Here is a 16,051-nt window from a genome sequence, read left to right as displayed (position 1 = left end):
GGTCTGGTTTAGATGTTAATTCCAAAAGAGGTTTCGTTTAGCATTTAGCATAAATAGGAATATATCGTTTTTTGTAAGGACTACGATGTAAATTTTGATTCCAGTACATGGAAGAAGATCCAGGTCTTCAGCAGTAACAGAAAACAAAAACAAAGTTATCTAAAATTTATAAATTATTAAGAAATTAAAGTTCTATCTTCCTAAGGCAGAGTCGAAAGTTGGTCTTACTATTCTTTTTTATGTCTCTTTTGGTTACATATCTCCCCATGTATTCATAGATCCTTGGGTTTCACATTTTTTTATTGTCAATGAGTGTTCTTGATAAAGTTGACAAATTTAAAAAGTGCCATTCTCAGGTTTTGTTGTTGTTGTTATTTTGTTGGTTTTTTTTTGGTTTTTTTTTGGCGGAGGGGCGATTGGGTATCAGATGTCAACAGTTGTTGGCACTTTCCTTTTCTACTTTATTATATCAAAAAGTAATTATTGTGTTGTTTGAATCCTTGACATGCATTCATATGTGACGATGGTACTAAATAAATACTTTTAAATGGCTTAACTTTATTTACAATGTTTTTAAAGTTCACTTGCAAAATGACAGTTTGTTTAACTTTGTAATCTTTTTGACAGCAATTATACAGAGAGCTTGTTCTTCGATAATTTTGCATTTATTTATTGGTTTTAGGTTGTTAACGTCCCAAATAGTTTGATGTCATTCACACTCTTGAATAATTCTGTGAACACAATATTGGCAACCGGATTAAATTTTAAATAGAAACATATAAACTCTGTGAAAAAAAAGATTCTATTCTATAAAATTTTATGCATCAAAGTATCAAGTTCTACTATATTAAAAGACAAAAAAATATGTTATGGACTTCGTGTATTATCCAGCTTTAATTATATGTCAACATGTTTTAAAAATAAGTTATGGTGCTATTACCGTTTTAAGTCTTGTTTATATGGTGATAGAATAACAGAATAGCAATCTACAAAGTGCTGCTGAAGCCGTCCAAAGAATCAACTTGTTGAAATGTTTGAACAATGACGTATATGAAATTTTGAATTTAACGTGATAAAGTCATTCATTCTCATGTACATCTTTGTAAAATGTTACAAACTACGCATGCTCTTTTCGTTCCTGCTTCTAAACATATGTGTATAGATATGGTCTGATATTGCGTTACATGTGCAAGTCTGTAGCTGTTTTGATTCAAAATTAAATCCTTCTATACTGGTGTATGTTTGCAAGATAAAATTGTGTTTTTGTTTTGTATTGGAGTCATATTTGTTACAAAAAAATTTTTTTTATAATATCAAAATTATTGCATGATTATTATTTTTTTCAATGAATGCAAACGGAAATATAAAGATAACGTGTTTTTCTTGTATTCTATACCGAACTACAGAGTTGAGTGTCTTTTCTGTACTTATTTTTTTCTGTTCGTTCTTCTTTATACATTTTGATATTCAACTGATAATAATCAACAGTAAGTGGTTTTAATTTGTCATCTCTCAATGCTTTTGTGCTTTTATGGATTGGGAGTTTCCGTCAGAAATTTTATAATCTGTGAGACAATCATTCCATTTTCAACTTTTCTAGAATATGGGCTATTTAGAGATAGACTTATTGCATAGACACTAGTCTTGCCTATTGTTGAAGATCGTAGTTTCACCTTTTTGTGTCTTTTGGTTGCTGTCCTATACACATATTATACCAAACATCTATTTTGATTTTATAAACGAAATATCCTGCAGCATCAAAACCAAAAAGGATTCTGAAAAGAGCAGCCAACATCATCTATGGTTTTTGAGAGGGTATGGACCTTGTAGTTTTAAATCCCGTCTATATAGAAGCACTGTTTACTGGATGGTTGGCAGTCTAGGAAAAAAATAGTGCTCGAAATATATATATATATATATATATATAAATATTTATATGGCATTGATTTAGTTTTAAGGACATATGTTTCTGCAATAATATATATAGTATCCCTGTGCAGTCGAAGCTAATAGTTTGAAAAGCCTATTATTACTAATACTTTAAACATCATGTGTAAAACACTGAGGAATTATTGCTCGAAATTAATTAAATTCATATTATTATATGGGAAAAAGTTATGTGAATTTCCAAAGAAGCAGCAAATACTTGATTAAATGTCTTATGGCTGACTCTGTTGGAGGTCGAACTAACAAATTCCAACACTGATGCGAGAAGGAAACCTATTTAACAGAAATGTTTCTGAGTGATAAGAATAAATATGAATTTATAAAAGAGAAAAGAAACTTAAATAGACAACTTTTATGACGACTTTATCTATGGGATATATGGACTAATTTGTTTTTTTCATTACTAGAAACCTAGTGGACCAATCAACAGATTAAGATAATATTTATTTCGATGTGTAACTCTCGTTTAAACTTTGAACTATCTAACCTAAAAATCAGATATAAATGGCGATCATAAATTTTTAAATTCATACTCAATTAAAAACAATGATTTATAGGTTATCATTTTATACGTTTAATCAGATAAAAAAAATGTACTAAAGATAACAAATTAAAACTATTTTCTGTAAAAATTCTGCAGGCGAGTTTAATGTTATATTACTTATACGGTCCCTTTTTCCGGAATTTGTTAGGTTAGGTTTTGCAGCCCTAGAGGAAATGATATTATCAATTAAATTATCTTGGAGCTAAGCAGCATTATCTTAGATATATGACCTATAATACAATTTTCATATAAATGACCGCGGATGTATTCTGAATTGCTTTGTTTGTGAGATATACTCTAAAAGTCAAGACATCGGACTCTCTCCTAATTGCAGTTATAGAGTGTTTGATTCCCCTCGTGACGACAGTAAGGAAAACAACTAAAGACCGAAAGTAATTCTTGGTCACTTCTTTAATTAAATATGGCTTTATTGTCTTACATCAAATGTCAAGAGCTTATAAGAACATCTGGAAAGTTGATTGACACCAGAGACGGAAGTAACGTTGTTAGAAGTCGTGACATGTAGGATTGATATAAAATATATCTTGTTAAATTGTACTCTACCGGTAACATTAATAGAAAAAATAGAGTAGGATGCTACTAGTGGTTCCTTGTTAACCAATTTAACTGCGTCTAGTTGAACATACAAATAAGGGAAACATTCGAACATCAATTATATAACAGCATAATAGGATAATAAAATATGTGAAACAAATAAGCAGAAAAATACACCAAATACAACATTTCTTAATGTCAGAGAGGTAAGTTATATATATAGCACGCCTTTTACGAATTAACGTATTTAATTCATGAAAAGCGCAGCTTTAAGTGGATTAAATATGTTAATGAGTAAGGCGTGGCTTTATATGATTTGTAACATTAATGGGTTATGACAAATGTCAAAGGTTAAATGCTGACCAATAAAACTCAATCAAATAGTGGCACGATACTATATTTGATTTTCAGAAAATGAACACATGCAGTAGATGACAATTGGATTTGTATTTAAGATGCAGGTACATTTAAATGGATTCAGACTAGCCATTTATGTGTTATTGAATAGTCCCCCCCCCCCCCCCCCCGAAAATTCTTGAAAGGGAGTGCAGTGGGGTAGATGCAAAATTTTATTCGATGTTTATCAGCCCTCAAACCCGAAAAGGACGTGTAGTTTCGAAGGAGTTTTAACGTTGTGACAAGAAGGAAACATTATCCAATACCAATATATGAAAATCATTAAGGGAGCAACCATTTAACTTCAAAGGGGGGGGGGGGGTATGCTTTTTTGTAAAAAAAAAAAACAAAGCGCGAACATTTTTTGTTTGTTTTTCGACACTGGCAATCAAATTATTTTTTTCAAAATTTAACACTAAATTTCCACTATGGGGGAAATCTGGATTCAGAATATTTTTTTTTTGTTATCTGCTTGACCACAATATTTTTTTTTCTCATCAAATAGGGGATCAGAATATTTTTTATAGGAAAAACCATACCCCCCTTTTTTTTTAAGTTAAATGCTCGTTCCCTAATACTATTTTTCCATTCCCAACAACTGTTAAAAGATCGATTAATTGGGTTGAATGGTTGTTGATTGCGAGTAAGGTCCAGGGACAAATATTTGAAGCATGATCAATTCACGGAGATAGACCTTTATAAAATGGAGAAAATTACCTAAACATCCAGTGACATATATTTTTTTTAGAATATTATTATTTTCGACAAGATAAAAACAGGAATCCAACTAAAATAAACATAACAGAGTAGCAAAATGTATAGTCATTTTTATTACATTTTGTTTAATTTTTTTTCATTATTTACTTCTCGAAGGAGGCGGAGCCAGACTGTGCATTAACAACTTTTGAGATGGAAGTTAGAGCACTAGTTTAAGCTCCTCCCATTCTTTGCTATTCCAACGAGATGCGGTCAACGGCGGGATTGCATAGTGCAATAACTAAAAAATCATTCAATTAACGCACTCCTCTAAAAATAACCGAAGTTAACACTCTCTTGAATATTAAAGGAAAAATTACCATTCATGTTACAAATGTTAATTGTAAACTTTAACAAGATGTCAGATCTGTTTGTTTCAGACTAATAGTTTCATTTTCTTTGCCAGTTTTTAACTTACAAAATGAATCACCGTAATTTAACTTATTTGTGAAGATCAGTGCAAATACGCCTATTTTCACTCATGTTTTGTACTCAGCTGGTGTTTCTCAATCTTTAATTATTTCTGATTCAGCTGCTTTTATTTTATTGGGAGACTGTTGCTAGCGATGACAGTTATATTTTTTGACTGTTTCATATAAGCGTAATAAATTGCACATTGTTTCTGTGAATTATGTATATGGCTGTTATGTGTTTTTTACTGTGTTTTGCCGTCGCTTACTAGTAGGTGTTTGTTTTTGAATTTTGTTTGTGTTGGTTAATCTTTATGTATGTTTGATAGCGTTTAAAATTAGAACTGAAGCCAAACAAGTTTACTAAATATTTTTTCGCGCATTTACAGGTTGAATTTAGACTCAGTAAAATTTTATTGTCATTTTGTAGTCAGATACCGAATCCACTTTACATGACACTTGGTTCTGATATGACCTACCACCAAATACATACGACATTAGCAATGAGGAAGGCCAAATATATAATACAGAACATGTTAAAAGCAAAAACGTTTTATAAAAATCAGGAGATGTGGTATGATTGCCAATGAGACAATTATCCACCAGAGTTCAAATGAAGTGGATGTAAGCAATTATAGGCAACCGTACGGCTTCAACAATGAAAAAACCCCATACCGCATAGCATTATGTCATTCATAATAGTTATATTTCTATACACCAGACAATTAAAATACAACTATAATGATTGACGTAATGCTATACGGCATGGGTTTTTCTCATTGTTGAAGCCGTACGGTTGCCTATAATTGCTTATATCCCACTTCATTTGAAATCTGGTGGATAATTGTCTCGTCATTGCGGTACAGGCCATAAAACGTTAATTTCAGACGTTTTTCACTACCAACTAGGTAACAGATTGATTATTAGACAAAAAACGAAGTCGGTGACCCATGACTATTTTATATCATTAAAACGGAAATTTATGTATCAACACCATATAGTTTTTTAAGGAAAATCTATGCATTAGAAATTAGAGATTTGATGATTTTAAGATCCATTTAAGAAGGCTTTTGACTGATTTTATGTGCTTTCTATACAAATGTTCACCTTTTTTGAAAGAATTCGATCAGTAATATTTCAGTTGATAAAAGAGATAAATGCATTATTTTTTTCGATTTTCAGTTTAAGTTCAACGAGACAAGGTTGTATGCAAAATTCTACCAAAATCTGTGATAGCCCATTTACTGTTCCTTGATCTTAATTGTCTGGTGTATAGAAATATGGTCATCCCTAAACATCCCCCGATCTAGTAGCAAAAGTATTTCTAAAGTTAGACATCCGTTTGACTGTGGGATGTAGAAATGCGCAATCAACTCCGGTCTGATTAAAGGCGTTAAATTCGAAGCCGTATGTATGTAGGGACAGTGTATCTTTCTCTCTGCACTATAATGAACCCTTACATCAACTCTTTGAGAAGTCTGAAAGTTACCTCCTTCCAACATTACCTCATTTTTCCGTGGAAGTCAAAATTGCACGCCCTTTATCCCGGCCAACCTACCTTTTGTATCTTGCAAAATTTACCTATTGTATTGTTAGTTTGTTTCCATCCTTGATATACATGACAATTTTGGCACTGAACGTTAAAGCAAACAAAAATCGACCAATCAATTATACTTTATTAACTTAAGATTTTCAAATTAATCATACGTCTGATAGAATGGAATTAAATTAGAAAACTGTCTTTTTAAATTGTGGTTATTTCATCGCATGTTTTGTTCCTGCAAGAAACAAGATTACGGGAAAATGTGCTTTTTCGTATTTTTGTGTGTGTATTTTTTGTGTAGTATTGATATATCCAATTTTCACATGATAATAATGATAACAATAATATGATAAGAATAACGATAGTTTGGTCCTGATGACAAATTTTGAACAGATTAATCAAATGTCTAAATGAAAACTGAGGTGGTTGTACACTGAAAAGGGCAACACAAACCTGTTACACAAGAATCAACGCATCACTTTTATTTAGATAAGGAAACTGTTTATAATTGAAACGTTGTAGAAAACAGTCAATTTTGTGTACCTCTAATGATGTTACTCAGTTCCTTAGTCGTAGCACGTCAATTTGTTACATTCAAAGACAATATTGTTATATTACGTACAAAAATGATATATGACAAAAGAGATTCAATGATAAGTATAAACCAAGTACGCCTTACCAAGTCCCTACTCATGATATTTCGATTTGAGTCTAGAATCAAGAAAAAGGTCAAAACCAAAATATGATAATGAGTCAGGATATTAGATAAACCATGAAAGTATTATATTGACAACATAATACTTCCATGGATAAACAAGGACTGTGTCATAATTATGGAAGGGAATATGCTGATAAAACATTTACTTTCTCTTTTTTAATTATACATGAACATGTTTCCTTGTTTTTATACACTTATAAAGTCTCTAGTATTCATACAAAATTCGTGTTGCTAAATAAAAATTCCTAGTTGATAAGTGTGCTGCTAGATTACATGTACCAGTAGAGTTGGAATATTAGTGCTACTAGACTTACAGTTTAAAACATTTGACGTCGTAAATACAAATTGATTGTTGCATGACGCTAAACGGTTATTCGGAGACAGGTCTAGGGTCATTCGGAGCAAATTCACTAAAGACCGAAAAGTGTAAATACATCTTTACTCCTATTTCTATCCCATTGTCTTTTTCTTTCTTTTTTCTGTTCTTTCATTTATCTAAATTGGAATACAGTTGTATATAAGTTACTAATAAGTAAGATACACTCGAATGTTTTCGCCCGGATTTTTGTGTCTAATTATCAAATTATTATTTTCATACAATATTCCTGAAATCCTTGACTACCAACAAGTATAAAGTATTGCGTGTGGTGTGTCCCAATTACCCAAAAAGTGATTTCGGGGAAAAGCAAACATTTAATGTGTTGCTTGAAAGGCTTAAAATCGTATATATAACTCAAAAGAGGAACAAACTAATAAATTCATATACAATATAAGCCGATATGTGTCTGGTGACGTCATTTGGTTTCCTGTTAAATCAAAACGCACTTGCATAGAACAATCAATCGTGTTTGAAAATTATTGGAGACGGTTTCATGTTAATGAATTTAAAAACATTTAATTCTTTGCAAATAGTTAAGAAAATTCATTTTCCAGGGATCTGGGGACACATAGTTTGTCTACTGTAAAGATGAAGTATACTTGGAACTGAAATGCGATCGATTACTACGCCATGTGGAAACATGAATTTCGAAAGGTGTTCGTTTCTTTGGCATCAGACAACTTTTAACCTTATCGAATGCTGCATCACTAAAGAACAAATAGATCCATGGATTAGTACAGCTGTTTAGACTTGCCAGGAGAAGTATTATTGTAAACGCAGGTCCTGAAAGTAAAAATAAACAGTATGAGAAATTTTAAAATGCATACGTTTTTTACAAAACAATGAAGTGTGTGATTATTGCGGTTTTTTTGTTATTTTTCAGAGACGTATTATTATAAAGTAAAAAACTCATCAAACGTCATTACAGTATACATCATAGTCAAAATCGACTAAGGATTTTACTTTTAACATACTTATTTTTAAGACGAACCATGGTTCTTTTTAATGAATTGATATTGCTTGAATGATAATTCTAATGTTTAGACAATGCATAACAATGTTGCGAATGTAAGCAACAATGTTATGCATTATCTTAACATTAGAATTATTATTCAAGCAAAGGAATAACACCTGTGACAACTTTGATTACATAATTATTCTGAATGTAACAGATGACCCAAATTAACAACAAATACATGGGAAAAACCCACAAGCAATGGAAAGCCCTATTTTTACTGTTCTTCATCTCAAATTGTAAGGTGTTTGATATGGAACAAAAACTTCCCTCACTGCAAGTACAAGAGGTTACGGTTTGAGTTGGAATATTTGCTGACTGTCAATCATGCGCTACATCTGTGCTTTGAAGAACACATTTGCGTAATAATATATACAACCTATAAAGTATATCTGGCAAAAAAATCTTACAAAAACGGCAAGAAATTTCACTGTAAAATACAAAAACAATACACACATTTACACGACCACAATGCACGTCAGATATAGGAATTTGGAAAGAAATTACGTATGGATAAGGCATTTAATACGGGTGAACTGTCTTAAAATGTCAATCAACAAACTGGCTTTAAGCGATAAAACGAAGTAGTACAAATATAAAGGAAGTTATCTCAAGAATTCAATCGACATTAATGTATTCAAAAAGAGCATACATCTTACACACTGGAGAACGTTGCACGGTATCTACATAGCACAAGAGAAAACTTAATTGGAATGGTGGAAAAGATAGGATATTCATGACACAAAAACGCTACGCGTGCATAAAGAAAGATCAAAAGCAATGGAACAGCCATTTTAGCCATTTTAGTCCCTTTTCTTTTCAAAGTTCCCACGAGGCCATTTGCATTATATAAAACAGTTAATTTGGTAAGTAACATGATTGGTTGGTTTTCTACTACATTTATCTTCTTTTGTCGGTTTAATCTCAAACATAGCTGTATAAACCTTATACATCTATGATCTCAAACATTCAATTGTCAATGATTTATAATAGAATATAAATAGGTGGGGTCTCTGTGACAATTTCAAACCAAATAAAGGTCATGCAAACTAAAAATCAATATATTCTGTTGTTGAAATATTAGAAATATAAGTGTATTTAAACAGTTAATTAAATAGAATTAAAAAAAATATCAGAAATTAAATCAAGCTTCTAGCTACTTCACAGATGTATACACGATGGTTTCACTGTGTGCTTTTGATTTGATCTATGCATGCTAATAGAGTTGACAGAAATATAAATTAATGCCTATCAATGATTCAGCCTGCATGAAATTGTATTTCTCCTTATCAGAATCTAAAATAAGGAATACAACATAAGACTTCAATATGTCCAAATCGAATAGCGGAAGCTGGCAGTTAACTATTAAATAATCTTTTTCATTAAGCAATTTCCTTATCTGTCAAAATGTTTGATTCTGTGTCACATGCTTGGATGCTATATCATGAAGCAATGCCATAAACAGTTTACGTTTTACCGTTTCGAGTATATAATATCTACTAAAGTCTGTTAGGAAATCGGACACATAATGATATAACTTTTGGATCCACAGAGATAAATGTTTTTTAATATTGACAGTTTTATTACTGTAAGTGCCCATAAAGACACAATCAAACAAAATTTATTTTCTTCAAGACCGATAATTACGATTTTTTGCACTTTTATAGTCTCCATCTCCTTGAGGAATTATACAACTATTAACGTTTAATTAACTAATCCTGTTTTCGTATCTTTAGCGTAAAAACATGAATGTTGACGTAGGAGAAATTAAGAAAAACAATGTTCAGTTTTAATTTAACAATGATTAAAAGCATATCTATTTCATGGGTGTTTTTATGTTTTTTTTCTCTCAGTTTGAAGACTCTTTCGTAGTTTGAATCAAACCAAAAAATCTTGCAACAGTTTTCTACATGAACTACTGCAAATTATCGATCCCTTGACCATTAGAAAATTGCACGTGTTTTAAGATATTTTCGATAAATCAAAATAACACAAGTTAGCCACGTCCGTGCGAGTAGTAATTGTGAACTGTCAATCTTGTGAAAGTCCTTATTCCAACCGATAGATGTGTGGAAATGTAAAAGAAGTTGTACGGATGAAATTGGTAATGACTTAGAAAGGGGCGTTTTCAAAGTATGGATGTAAATATCTGTCATTTTCCTTTTATTGCAGTATGCTTTACTTCAACAGGTCGAATTTCTTGCACCACATTTCGAAAATCTCGTAATCTTCAATATCGACAAATACATATATTAGCACTTTTTATTTTGAATGTTGGTTTCCAATGCTCTTTCACTTCGTTTTGATGTGGCCTTTCGACTGTTTTGATTGGAGCGCCACTGACGAGTCTTGTGAAGACGAAACGCTCGTCTGGCTTTCTAAACTGTAAGCCTGATAATTTATTAGCTTTTATATTGTAATCTTTACGTTTTCTTTCTTTATTCTTTCTTCCAATTTTAACTTGATAAATATTTATAAGCGATATAAATTCAATCAGTTTAATTGAGGTCTGGAGCTGGCATGTCAGTAACTGCTAGTAGTCTGTTGTTATTTATGTATTATTGTCATTTTGTTTATTTTCTTTTGTTTCCTATTCAGACATCGGACTCGGACTTCTCTTAAACTGAGTTTTACTGTGCGTACTGTTGTACGTTTGTTTTTCCTACATTGGCTAGAGGTATAGGGGGAGGGTTGAGATCTCAAAAAACATGTTTAACCCCGCCGCATTTTTGCGTCTGTCCCAAGTCAGGAGCCTCTGGCCTTTGTTAGTCTTGTATCATTTTTAATTTTAGTTTCTTGTGTATAATTTCGAGTTTAGTATGACGTCCATTATCACAGAACTAGTATACATATTTGTTTAGGGGCCAGCTGAAGGACGCCTCCGGGTGCGGGAGTTTCTCGCTGCATTGAAGACCCATTGGTGGCCTTCGGCTGTTGTCTGCTCTATGTCGGGTTGTTGTTTCTTTGACACATTCCCCATTTCCATTCTCAATTTTAACATTGAAAGTTCAATATCCGATTAAAGAGAACAGTAGTTTTCGCAATGATGTGTACCTGCTTCCGCTGCAAAACAATGATTCGTTTTACTTTACAAAACATCTTGTTTGTATGAATTAAAGGGGCACTAGCTACGAGATATATAAAAAATGTAAAATACGATTTTTTTTGTTCAATCATTAATGAAAGTGAAATAGTGAAATAATATATCGCTTTTAGCAGCCAATATGGTTCAATTTTGTCAAAATAAGCTAAGAAACATTGAGGATGAATTATTCACTTGCAAGTGAATAATTCGACCTCATTGAATCCGTATTCATGTGAACTTCAATTTAACCCCTTGGCTAGAGATGGATACCGCATGATTTTTTTTTGCGGATAAACTATTCGTTATCATCTTTTGCTACGCATGCTTATATTTTCCGTTAAGTTTTCTTTTTCTGCTGTTGCCTGCATTTTGTGTTGCAGAATATTTTTTTCATTTACATACTGTCTTATGCCAGTTATTCATTTTCAGCTCTAACTGGGCCAGAATATTCATTTTCATTTAAAAAAAAATTCTCCTGACTTCAAAAACTCCAACTGTCCCTCCCCAGTGGGTTAAGACAATTAATACCACATTTATGTATAATGTAAGTAACATAGCATAATTACCGTAAAAGGGAGCATTTTCATCCCAAGCTGACCACATCTGTGCAATAAAAAAAGGAGACCAGCAAACGAGATAACACAGCACAACAGTCAATGTCATTTGCACCGTTCTAATTTTAGCACGGGAAATTCCATGATGTATTTGAGGTCTTTTCGTTGTCCCGTTCATATTTAATCGGTCTAAGCTAGATCTGCTTCCATTTTGTTCAATTCTGTGAAGTTGTGCATCTGACCAGGAACGGCCTGAGGAGGTCGGAACCGGTTCACCAACTCTACCACGTTTCCAGACAGTATAACATATGCATCCATAGCAAAATATTAAAATGAGTATAGGGATTATATAAATTAACAATGTGGAAGCTGTGATGTAAAGTTGTAACGTCCAGAAAGGTTCAAATGTTGCCCAGCAGTCATACTGGCCATCACTGCGCTTTGCAAATGCAAAGATCCATATTTGAGGTAGACTAAATAGTAATGATAGAGACCAAGCTATGGCGACCATATAATGGACTTTTCGTGAGGACCATTTATGAGCGATGAATGGATGAATCAACGCCACATATCTGTCTATGGCTGTCATAACCAAAACATAGGAAGATGCATACATTGCAACAACCTGGATATATTTAACAAATCGGCACAGAAAATCTCCACCAATGAAAACATAAGTCAAATCCCAACATATTTGTGGTAGTACGTTGCAAAATGCAACAAACAGATCAGCGGAACTTAGATGAACCATCAGTAAATGAACACGTGCTAACTTCCGTCTGCGCGTCCATAGTGTCAGCAGAACTGTACTGTTACCAATAACGGCAAGACAGAATATGAAACACTGCACGGTAATTTCCACTAATGCAAGATCCTCATTTCTTTCACTGTAAATTGATGCATTTTTATTCGTCAAAGAAAAATTGTCAATCATCGATGTAGTATTTTCAACTGCCATTTTACCAAAACATAATTTTCGGTTCCACTATATTCAATACGGTGTACCTAAAAATAAAAATACATATAGTATTATGAATAAAACAGAAAACCGTCTGAAAAAGTTATTTCCTTTCTATTCTGAATTTAATTCAATAATTTGCCTTTCGAACATATCGCTCTACCATTAGAGGAAAAAATCCAGGTTGGAGATTACATCCACGATCTTTGGTTCGTGGAAAAATGGAAAAATAGTCATCTCATTGGAAAGCATACCACGTCTCCTTATTATATATATATAGAACATACATATAAAATTGTTCCACTGTCTACCGCCCCTAAAGTTGAAAGTTGAATGTTGCATGTATGTGTATTGGAGCAAAATAATGATACTTTGATGTTTTCTGAATCCTTAAAATGCTAATGTTACCAAAGAATTAGTTACAAAAGCTAATGCAAGAGAAAACGTCAAACAGGATATGCATTTCCTGCAGTATATTATTGTCTAATATTATTTAGCTAAGGATTGCAACATTTTACTCCTATTCTATTTCTGACAAAATAAAATAAAGGATATGTATATATGTTCATACTAGTATTATGTAAAGTCTCATCACTCCAAAACATCAATTAAGTCATCCAAATTTAAAAAACTGAGATTTATAGAATCTTTTGTGTAAGAAATGCAACTCAAACACTCCTTAAATTTGAACTGGAGATTGTTACCGCAATGTTTTTAAAACGTCAAGTTTAAATCTACTGAAAATAAGTAAAAGAAATTAAACTTTTTAGTCATGGCGTTGTCAGTTTGTTTTCGACTTGTGAGTTTGAATGTCCCTTTGTTATCCTTCTCCTCTCGTTTGCTAGAAACACGTCGTTCGCACTGACCCAGTATTATACATGTATCTTATGTTTTTACTTAGATCTATAATAACAATAACTTAAGCAATTATCAACACTGAAAGAGAGTTTTTATTAATCTATCTTAACACTTTGTATTTTTTTTCTTCATGAAAAAAAAAAATATACGCTCTTTTCCAATACAATTTCATATTATTAAACTCCCATTACTACTATGCTACGTCTTCTCTACTGTATGAAATAGAATCGTTGATGGCTTTTCGACAGCCTTTCTAGTTAATTGCATAAGAAGATGCATATCCCCAGTCAATTATATGACGGAAAATCAGAAAAAAACCCGCAGTAGCATTATTGTGCGTCTTCGCTGTATTATAATTTCGATTGAAAGTAGAAACGTTGACATTTTAACACGATGTTAAAAAGGATTTTTTTATTCATCGTGATAAGAGCAAGAAATAAGCGATCTAACTCCTCTTTTTAATTCTACAGTGCTAATCGGTGCCACATGAGCAGGATCTACTGACACTTCCGTAGCAATTGATGTAAACCTCTATTTTTATGAGGTTCGTTTTGCTTAGTCTTTAGTTTTTAATATAGTGTTTTATAGACTGCTGTTTGTATTTTCTTGGTTTTTCTATTTGTCATATGAGTTTTGATTCTCTCCTGAGAATGTTTTTATTTAGTCCCAGAATAACCTGTTACTAATATATGATTTTCTGATTTGGTTCTAATGAATTCTTTTCCTTACTTGTGATTAATGTTTCTGACACTCCTGTTGAAATGCAGCCAGGATGGGTTTTGATGTCTGTGATTAATGTAAGTTTATTTTTAGGTAAACCATGACACTATTTTAGTCGTCATACATCTTTGGTAAGAAACTTGATGCAAGAATCATTCACAAAGACGTGTTAATTATCGTCAAAAAGCGATGATATGTGCGCCTCGTTTGTGACATTATTGGATACATGGCTATTACATTTCTGCTGGATAAACGGAAACATACATCACATTTATGAAGATGATTTATGCTTCATTATAAAATATAGTTTATAAATGTTGTACATAACTTGCTTCATGTTAGGTATTAAATCAACATTTTCTAGAATGAATGCAAATCTATGATCACCATTTAGCTATTAATGGGGAGAACACATGAAACATATCATGGATGAATATTTGAATCGAAAATTAAAAGACTCCACGAGAGAGAGAGAGAGAGAGAGAGAGAGAGAGAAGCAATACGAGAGTGAGAGAGAGGGGTTATGACTTAAAGGCGAAATTTTACTGATCACGAACAAAACGGTTTATGCCACAATTGAAGAAAATACTGCTTACCAATGCCGGAGTATCGGCGCTCACCCTTTTATGTTTCCAAAGTTCTCATTTTTTTGTACGGTGTTTTATGTGCTATTTTTTATGTTTGTATTTTTGCCATGTTCTTATCTGTCCTTCGACTTATAATTTCGATAGCGTCCTAAGTACCATCCTACGTTATAACTTTACATGAAATAAAAAAATATATATATATTTATCAAAATATCTAAAAACTATTGATAAACATTTGCTCACTGGTAGAAGTACCACCAAATAGAAGAATTTTATGAGTTGATATTTGTCCTCTGGAAGTTGATAGTGGACAACGGAAGTTGTGCATTATTGAAACTTCGGAATCTTTCTGGAATCTACCTTAACTTGAGAAAAAACTTTGAAGATTTTCAGAAAAAAAAGATGGCTGTTTCCAAAGTTACCAAATATGTCTCACATACATAAGATTAATAATTTAACTTAATTCTCATCACACCATGAACTCTTATATTGATAGCCTTATAAATAAACTACTACATATTAATAACAGAGAACTCCATTTGGTGCGTGCTTATTTAATCATCTAAGCGGCTAGGTGATCACCGATGTTTAATTGGAATTACAAAATCTTTAACAAAAACAAGTTTCTTAAAAAAAAAACAACATTTAATTTCCGTTTTAATGGCTTTTCTAAATCATAGTCAAAGATGCGATCTAAACCAATAATGAATACCAGACGACGACAAGGAAGACATCATTGAAATAAGTATTAATTTGAAGGCTTTCTGAGCTAAAAACAGTTATTAAAAATACCACATAAAGAAAAATAGATAAAAGATAGAGGGAATCAACTCTAAGTAATACTCATATACATTTACAATTGAAGAAGTGACGCAAATTGCAACTATTTGTATTACTATTCTAACATAGGGACTTAGTTTATAGACTATCTAACAAAAACACGTAAATGTATGCTTTGATAATGACGTAAAGCTAAGTTTAAATTTTATGCATAATGTAATTCGAATAAATAATAAGCAGGATCAC

General features: G+C 32.2%; 1 protein-coding gene across 2 annotated transcripts in view; it reads right to left on the bottom strand.

The window, feature by feature from the left end:
* Nucleotides 1–7,349: 7,349 nt before the first annotated feature.
* The window catches only part of LOC127718812 (cephalotocin receptor 1-like), a 56,747-nt gene continuing 48,045 nt past the window's right edge, over nucleotides 7,350–16,051 (bottom strand). For both annotated transcript variants that reach the window (XM_052224884.1, XM_052224883.1), the window contains exons 2-3: nucleotides 11,915–12,907; nucleotides 7,350–8,031 (exon numbers count right to left, since the gene is read on the bottom strand). In XM_052224884.1, the coding sequence (XP_052080844.1) occupies nucleotides 7,826–8,031; nucleotides 11,915–12,860 (1,152 nt within the window). In that variant the 5' untranslated portion in view covers nucleotides 12,861–12,907 and the 3' untranslated portion in view covers nucleotides 7,350–7,825. The remainder of the gene's footprint in view (nucleotides 8,032–11,914; nucleotides 12,908–16,051) is intronic.

The sequence above is a fragment of the Mytilus californianus genome, unplaced genomic scaffold (genome assembly GCF_021869535.1).
Source record: "Mytilus californianus isolate M0D057914Y unplaced genomic scaffold, xbMytCali1.0.p SCAF_10, whole genome shotgun sequence".
Taxonomy (NCBI): Eukaryota; Metazoa; Mollusca; class Bivalvia; order Mytilida; family Mytilidae; genus Mytilus; species Mytilus californianus.
The sequence above is the reverse complement of the archived record's forward strand: the minus strand, read 5'-3'. Positions and strand labels throughout refer to the sequence as shown.